Source organism: Silurus meridionalis, chromosome 6 (genome assembly GCF_014805685.1).
Source record: "Silurus meridionalis isolate SWU-2019-XX chromosome 6, ASM1480568v1, whole genome shotgun sequence".
Classification (NCBI taxonomy): Eukaryota; Metazoa; Chordata; class Actinopteri; order Siluriformes; family Siluridae; genus Silurus; species Silurus meridionalis.
In genome coordinates, this window is record NC_060889.1 from 6,007,155 (window position 1) to 6,016,249 (window position 9,095).

Consider the following 9,095-nt stretch of genomic DNA (forward strand, 5'->3'; position numbering starts at 1 on the left):
CGGCTATTAACCTGCTGTTGGTAACCATGTCAAATCAGCAATAAAAGACTACAGATTTTATCCCAGGATTATAGGAATCTTTTAAGATTGCCTTAGACAGTAAATTCATGGCCAGAATTGCAGTGTGAGCCTGGCATTAGGTCTTATACAATTCATCCAATGTTCTACAGGCTCTTATAAAAATGCAATCAGTAGTATTAGGCCCTGTTTTTACAGAAGAAAAACTTTAACAAAACTTAACACTACTTAAATGCCTGTGGGGACTGACCTATTGTGTGGCCTTTCCTAAACAACTTCAATGCAATTATCAATAATATTATCACAAATTTTAATATTTATATATATTAATATAATATGTGTGTATAATAATGTGTAAAATTTGATAGAGAATTTATTTTCAGTAATCTAGGCTATTTAATAAATGATAGTATGTAAGAAGCAAGAATATTGTAATATTGATTTGTGTTGATGTCTATTCTATGTATAATGCAATATCTTTCTTATTTTAAAGCATTTGCCTATAAAGGGGACATCCAGCAGATCCAGCTATTGAGTTGTTCAGGAAACTTCCAGCATGGCCAGTTTTGCGAGTTCTATACATGTCCTGGCTAATATAGCGTTGGATTCAACGGATCTGTCAGACTCGTAGCGGGGGGTGAGAAACAGCTGGATACAAGGGACTTGTGAGTGGGATTCATGAGTCGACTGATTCAAAGATTTCTAAGGACTCAAGTGACTCAAGGGACTTGTGAGACTCAGATCCATAGTGATTCAGAAGGATTTGAAACTGTAAATGGCTCTATAGCAGTTTTATGACTGTGTTATACAGTAGATCCTCTAATAATGAATAGATTTTCTATGAGGATGCCCAAGCAAAGCCTGCCAACTTTGGGGGGCTCTTGTTTAAGGTTTTCAGTGAGTTTTTTTCTTCTCTGTGTTTTTTAGGTTATTTCCCCAATTTATGTTGCTATTTTGTATTTTCTTAATTATTTCCTGCCACCGCTTCCTCTCAGCCCCTAATGTTTCCACCTGCATCTTGTTAGCCATGGTCTATTCACATTCCCATTTTGGGTAAATTTCTTGTTGGTTTGTTGACGTGTGGTTGTTATTTCATTTCACCCGCCCTCTTTACGAAACATTTTTTTACCCTCTCTGCCCCTCGGAAGACGTCACTCCACCCCTTGCTCGGCTGAGGACGTCGCTCCACCCCCCGCTTGGCTGGAGATGTTGCACCTTTTCACTTCTCCGTCATTGCTCCTCCTCTGTCCTTGCCATCATCATCAGTTCCTTGAACCAACAGACAATTAGGGGAGCCTCATTGGATTGCCATAGTCCACCTTACCTTGGTGGCTACTTTGCACATCGAAGCATCAGGGTTTTGGGAGCAGCAGGTTGTTGTTAGGAAGAATAAGATGCATCTCCCAATCAAACCTCAGGTCACCTTGCTGGTTGTCTCCTGCCTCTGCCATTGCATCACACAAACAAAACTCACATTAGCAAATATTAGTTGTTTTATTTGTCAGGAATAAAATATAATATATGTGTGCTGCCAACATAATGTTAACTCATGCACTTACTATGGAAAAAATTATGAAAATAAAAAACCTATCACCGATGGATCCAACTACACAGAAAATTGAAAATGAGAGACTGTTTTTGTTTTGTTTTTTTCTGTTTGTTAAGAACAGTTTGCCATGCAAGGTCGATGAGAAAATATAAACCTTGCATGTGGTATTTAGTAAAAAAAAACCTTGTAACATATAACTAACTAGAAGTACAGCCAATTAATATTAACAAGATTATGTCACAATCGATGATTAATTCTACTAGCTGCTTCATCTGCTCACTTTATTGTTCGAAATTTTAAATATTGCCAATAAATAAAAACATATGAAATGCATGAGCAGTATGTAACTAAATAAATTGCTACTTAATATAATCTGGGATTTTGTTTTTTTAGATATTAATAAAAGTTCTCTGCAAAGTATGTATAGAAATTTTTCAATTATGTTGATGAGGACAAAACAAAACTTCATTAATGATGAAATTAACTGTTAGTTACTTCATATAAATTTCAATATTTACATCACCTTCAAATTCATAGTTTTTGGCAGACACTTTTATCCAAGTGGTTTAGAAAAACACCCTTAAACCACACCTTGTTTTATACTTTCAGTGATATTGAAACGCCATCAAACACCACTTAAAAGTGTGCTGTCGTTTCCTGTCGTGTCACGTGTGGTCCTACCAGTTTATTTAGTGTGGTTTCTGCGTGGGCACCGCCATTTCCTTGTTGGCAAATGAAGCGCCATCTTAGAGCGAAATAGGAGAAAAAAACGATAAAGGCCTTCAGCGTGAAAAAAGACAAAAGGTACAGTAAAACTTGTACTATTCTTAGAATATCAACATCCTGAGGTCTATTTTAGTTTGAACTTTGATTTTAGGCAGTAAAAGTAAACTTTTAATTTTAATTTGAAAGAAATGTATAAATAACTGTAGTTGGCTTGTTCACACACTGATTGATTGTTTCGTACCCCACATTTAGATGCTTGTAAAATTTTCTGTAAAATATATTAAATGTTCCTATTTTGCAATGTCTAGTGTGACTTTCTCAACTGAAATGGAAGAAAAAGAAATGAAAAGAAGAACAATGAAAAGAAAAGGTAAAGTAAAACTAACAATACCCTCTAGACATAAACCCCTTTAGGGCTAATCTTGTTCAAAATATGTTTTATAGGTACATATGAAAAGTTTCTAAAAAAACGCAGCCAGCAGGCAAGTCTTAGCATGTTAGCACAAAATGGCATGTTGAGGCTGCTATGCCGGTTTAATCCTTCTTGTATCAAATACTTTTCTCTCCTTTTCTTCTGACTCACTACCACTAAAGACCAACTCAAGAGCTAAACAAAAATATACAAAATAATATTTATGATTTATAGTTGTGGAGAGGCAATATTTTTATACAAATAAATGAAGTTTAAAAAACTTCCAAAAATCCACTCCATTCATACTTCTGAATACAGATTCAGTTCATATGTCAAGTCAAGTCAAGTCAAGTTTATTTGTATAGCGCTTTTCACAACAGACATTGTCTCAAAGCAGCTTTACACAAATCAACAGTTAAGGTGAATGGTCCTATAGGACACTCATGTTATGTTCAATTTATTTATATCTCACCCTGTGTGAGTGTTTTCCTTGCATAACTGCAGTTGTAAATTAACTGTACTTACTGCAAAGAAAATCAGTGAGTCTTTAAATACTTTAGAGTCTTTAGGACAAAAGCAGACATATTAATTTTAAAAGATATCCAAAGGGGACAGTTTAAATATAACCTTATACAATAATATATTATTAATAAAAGAGGCTTTATGTGGATACTTCTAACATTTTCTTTTTCCTCTTTCTTTAGCCTCAGTCATAAACGATGTGCCAATTAAAAGGTAAAGTCTTAATTCAATCGTAGCATGCTCTTCATATCTTATTCATCCGCTGTTTAATTTGATTGTTTGGTTAAACATACATAAATCACATTATGCTTATCAATGCTTTTAAATATTTTCCAGGTGCTGCCCATGGAACGGTTGTGGTAAAGCACCCTTTATTTTGTTTTATAAATGTTTTTATGATTTTGATGAATGACTATGTACAGAATACAAACAAATGTTAACAGTTCTTTTTTTCCATTAACAATTTTTTTCAATTTTAAATCCAATTTAGTTACAAAATGGAAGAAGCCTCCAAAGTAAGTATTTAAATATTATGATATTACTGGAGACCATTTTTGGTCTTCACTAATAATTAAACAAATGTAGATGCAAATAAATAAATATAAATTTATTTAAAAAATATATATAAATAAAATAACATGATGCTATTAATATCTGGTAATTTTGCATTTGTTAGTTTGGGATCAACAACTTTGCTGATGTTGATCATCGGTCATCATCGTTCCTACATGAAAGAGGCTTCAGGCTTATACCAGTTTATCAACACGTGTGTGCCAGATTCATTACTGGCTTTATTTCATATACTTTTTATTAAACATTTACATATAAGAGCTCTACTAGTATCCAATTACTTTTTTAAAGTTCTAATGGATACTTTAAATGAGGGAAAGTACACTTATGCTAGAGCTCTTTGGATTAAACAGCTGGATGATTCTTACAAACGCGATCGTTACAGCACTATAAAACAACATTTCCCAATTATTGATAAACTGGTATGTGCTAAAGTTGATTATCATCAGGAAACCCCTGAGGACCATCCCATATATAAAAAAACACTGGGGTAAGTGTAAGAATAATTGCATTACATTATTAAAAAAAGTCACATCAGCATTGATATCATGTAACAAACAAAATAATGTAGTATTCTAATAATAGTTATATTATGGATGTGGTGGCAGAAAACCACTTTAATAATTCCACAATAGTTTAAATAATAACGGTAGTAATTTACTAACTTAGTAGTTACAATAAGAACAAATACACAGCCTGGCCAAGTTAAGTCACTTTAATATTTCATTGCATGTTTACAGTGTGCATTTTAAGTGCATTCCATCACAACATTTATATACATTCAGAGGTGCATACATTTTTTGGCCAACATCATGTTTTGAGGACTGGAACATTACAAACATTCAAAAGTCCCAAAGAATATTAGTAGGGTTCATTTCAGGACTTTCTGATGGCCAGTTTATGTGTGAAAATGCACCCTTATGCTTTTTCATTTATTTTATTTTCAATTTGAGCCTGATAAAATCTTTCATTCGCATCCTGGAGTCAAGATCTGACCAATAAAAATGAAGATTCCAGCAATTTCCAGATTTCAGCAATCTCTTGAGTTGGTTTCTTTGCTCTTTGAGAATATAGTGCCTCTATTAAAAAAAAACAGGATAAAACTTTGACATGGTTGTATAAGAGATGAGTAGCTGCATGTCATTTAATATAAGCATGAGAATGCAAAAGAAGATAGCAGAAAGTTATTAATAAAATGAGCACTCAAATCTAAATCCAAAAGAGGTTGGAAAAATCTGTAAACAACCTACATGAACCAAAAAACAAGAAAGTTGTGGTGAATAACAAAATAAGAAGAAACTAGGAAATCAAACATGCAACAAAATGTTTGGTATGAGCAGACGGCTGAACACTAAGCAAAAATTTGAAAATTAAATTGACAGAAAGGGTTATACACACCCTGACAAATCACAGGGGCTTTGGTTACTAGGACGCATGAGAAAACTCACAAATTATTCTTTAATCTAATATTTATCTCTAATATGTCATCCCCAAGGCACTCTTCCTGCAATACCTACAAGACCGCTTCTAGACCCATCCACAGATAGTCCAACTCTTTTGGACTATCTGTGGATCTCTCAATACTAAATCCTGCTAAAAGCTGAGCCTCTTGACTAAGCTTTTCAGGGAACCCCTGGAGGAGGTTCTGCTGGAGACATTTATTCTTCTTTGTCTCCAACCTTACTAATCAAACATAATTTAAATAACCAAATTTAAAATCATAATCAATAAATGGGCAAGAGAATGGGCAATCACCAAACAACTTACACAAGGTGAAACAAGAATGCGAATTATGTGAATGTGAACAAGAAAAAAGTTCAAGAAACTAGAAAAGTAAACATGAAGCAAAAGGCTTGGTATGAACAGGCAGCTCAACAAAAAAAAAAAAAAAAAACCTAAGTTTTGTATATACAGTGCATTCAGAAAGTATTGAGACCCCATTTATTTTTTTCAATATCTTATGTTGCAGCCTGATATTATAATCGTTCAAATTATATTTTTTCCCCCCAATAATGTACACTCAGCAACCCACAATGACGAAATGAATACGGAATTCTAAAAATGTATTTAAAATCTTTAAATAAAACCTGCAATATCACATGTACAGTATATACAGCAATCATACAGCTATTAGGCATAACTTTATGACCACCTGCCTAATATTGTGTTGGTCCTGACCCATCGATCATTAACAGCTTCAACTTATTCAGCAATTTGAGCTATAGTAGCCCGTCTGTTGAATCAAGCACTGACTTGACCCATATTAAACATCTAAAAGTGGCTATTCCCATCCAACATGACCACATTTTTTGTGGGTTTGCCAGACAATCCCCCAATCCAGGTGTGTAAAAAAGAATCTAGGCTGTAATTGCCTTCTAATTGTAAAGGTCCTTCAACTGAATACTGAGTAAAGGGTCTGAATACTTATGTAGATGTGATATTTCAGTTTTATATATATATATATATATATATATATATATATATATATATATATATATATATATATATATATATATATATATATATATATATATGTGTGCGTGTGTATTAGACCTGGTAGTTTAATTCATATGCATGGAGCAAAATGTAATTTAATATTATGTCTCTTTTATCTTTATATAATTGGATTTATTGGTCTTGACAGAAAATTTCGTCCATTTGGTGACCTGAGAGCTTTGGGTGATAAAGAAGATCCATCGATTATTCTGGTGCATCGAGATGTTCACAACCCTCGCTATGATCCTTGTCTGCGTTATAATCTACCAGTGGCTGTTGCAGATGACAACAAAAGGTATCTTTACAAATTTATCAAAAAGAATATAATACTGTTAATGTGGGGGCTTTTAACAAAGCTGTATGGTATTGTAAATTGTAAAAATATCATTGGATAATAACATTGTGACAGAAAAAGAGAAAATACTTTTCATATGAATGTATACAATGAATGTTAACATTTATTTGGGTAAAGTTTTTTTTTCCACAGATTTATTTTACTAGACAATGTTACATGTGGTACAAAACAGCAATTGTTGAATATGTTATATTTACTGAGTCATGTATTTATTGTCATTGTACTGATTACACACCTGACACTTGAGGAAACAGAAAGCTAACACAGACATGTCACAACAGGAAGTGTACATGTAATCTTTTATAAAAAAAAAAAAAAAAGTGTTTATTTTTTGTCTTGTATTTGTCTACATGTCTACTGATTCACTTTTTGTCATTTTAGACCAAAAGCATCAGATATTGCTGTTTAAATTTACTGTTTATGTGCAGTTTTCAGGAAGAGCAATAAAGTTCAGCATTACTCCAAGCACATTCAAATGAATACATTTACATTTGTGGCATTTAGCAGACACCATTATCCAGAGCGACGTATGTACACCGGTACGCAAGATTACAAACTTAATATAAATCCTACAAAGCAAACATGGAAAGTGCTAATTTAAGCTTGAAGATAGCCAGTGACGCCGCTGTACGGACATCTAGGGTAAGTTCGTTCCTCCACCTCGGTGACAGAACAGAGAAGAGCCTTGAAGTTTACTTTCCTCTCATTCTGAGAGAAGGTGGTACCAGTCGAGCAGTGCTGGAGGATCTCAGACAGCGTGGTGCAGTGCGAGATGTGATGAGGTCTCTGAGGTAAGATGGCGCTGGTCCATTTTTGGCCTTGTAGGCAAACATCAGTGTTTTGAATCTGATACGTGCCGCTACTGGAAACCAGTGAAGGAGCAGCAGTGGGGTGGTGTGGGAGAACTTCGGCAGATTGAACACAAGTCGTGCAGCTGCATTTTGGATCATTTGCAGTGGAGGAATAGCGTTCAGGGGAGACCTGCCAGCAGAGAGAGCAGTAGTTGAGTCTTGAGATGTCTGAACAAGCACCTGGGCAGCCTGTGTGGACAGAAATGGTCGAATCCTTCAGATGTTGTAGAAAAGAAATCGTCAGGAAAGAGCCACGTTAGCGACATGTGAGAAGAAGGACAGTTAATTGTCCATAGTTACTCCAAGGTTACGAGCAGTGGCTGAAGGGGAGAGCAGAGAGTCATGAGTTATTTGGAGATCATTTAATCAATAACTATACAAAAAAAGCACATATATATTCTATAATATATATTATAAATATAATACCATTTCATAAATGGTATAGTTTCACGAGCTACTGAATTTAAGAAATAAAGTCTCTACACACACACACACACACACACACACAATAAACCTATGTCTATATTTGTGTTGAATTATTACAAACTTATAAAAAATATGCAAGTTTGCTAGTAATTAAGTTAAGTGCTAAGTGTTGTGTCTAAATTGTATAAATGAGCTAGTAATTTGTTAGGAAGCTTGCTAACTCTATGTTAACTACTTTGTCTGAATGATAAAAGTATACTTGTTTGCTATAAATTAAGCTAAAGTTGCAATATTCACTCACACTTGTGATACAATTTTCCATTTGCAAGTAAGCTAACTAAAGACAGGGTGAAAAACGTGGGGCGTACCACGGGTATCTGTCTCTCGTTTGTCTGGATTCTATGGACTGGCGTGTGTGTGTGTGTGTTTTTGTGTTAAAATCTCCGTGTTTTCATTAAACCAAAGCGAACTGTGCTCTGGCTTTGCCTCCGCTCATTATGCTGCATAACAATTATATACAGTATTATTTCTGTACCTGTATTATTTAGTATTATTACTGCTAAAAACAGGGCAAAAAGTTTCATAAATGGGTATCGGTGAAGGTCGGGAACAGATTAATTGGTTTTCTATTATTTGTTATGGGATAATTACATTCGTCTTGACCTTTTGTATTTCGACTGGTTTTAAGGAACGGATTAAGGTCGATAAGCGGGGTACCACTGTATATAAATATATTCATTCCCTGGTTTTTTAAGGAGACTGTGTTAATTAGAGACACACACATTTATTACAGTATAATGCTAACCCTTACACTAGCCTTATATTTTCTGCCTTATTCTCTGATAAAAATTGGGAAAAAAGATTACCTTGGGCATTTCTAAATTGTATAAATGAGCTAGTAATTTGTTAGGAAGCTTGCTAACTCTATGTTAACTACTTTGTCTGAATGATAAAAGTATACTTGTTTGCTATAAATTAAGCTAAAGTTGCAATATTCACTCACACTTGTGATACAATTTTCCATTTGCAAGTAAGCTAACTAAAGACAGGGTGAAAAACGTGGGGCGTACCACGGGTATCTGTCTCTCGTTTGTCTGGATTCTATGGACTGGCGTGTGTGTGTGTGTTTTGTGTTAAAATCTCCGTGTTTTCATTAAACCAAAGCGAACT

The 9,095-nt window shown here is 34.3% G+C and overlaps 1 protein-coding gene across 1 annotated transcript; it reads left to right on the top strand.

Annotated features, from left to right (window-relative positions):
- Positions 1-2,278: 2,278 nt before the first annotated feature.
- LOC124386876 lies at positions 2,279-7,422 on the top strand. Its single transcript, XM_046850910.1, has 7 exons — positions 2,279-2,371; positions 2,602-2,663; positions 3,410-3,440; positions 3,564-3,586; positions 3,718-3,742; positions 3,904-4,287; positions 6,442-7,422. The coding sequence occupies exons 2-7, from the start codon at positions 2,621-2,623 to the stop codon at positions 6,686-6,688; spliced, it is 753 nt and encodes a 250-aa protein (XP_046706866.1). The 5' UTR covers positions 2,279-2,371; positions 2,602-2,620; the 3' UTR covers positions 6,689-7,422.
- The last annotated feature ends 1,673 nt before the right edge of the window (positions 7,423-9,095 follow it).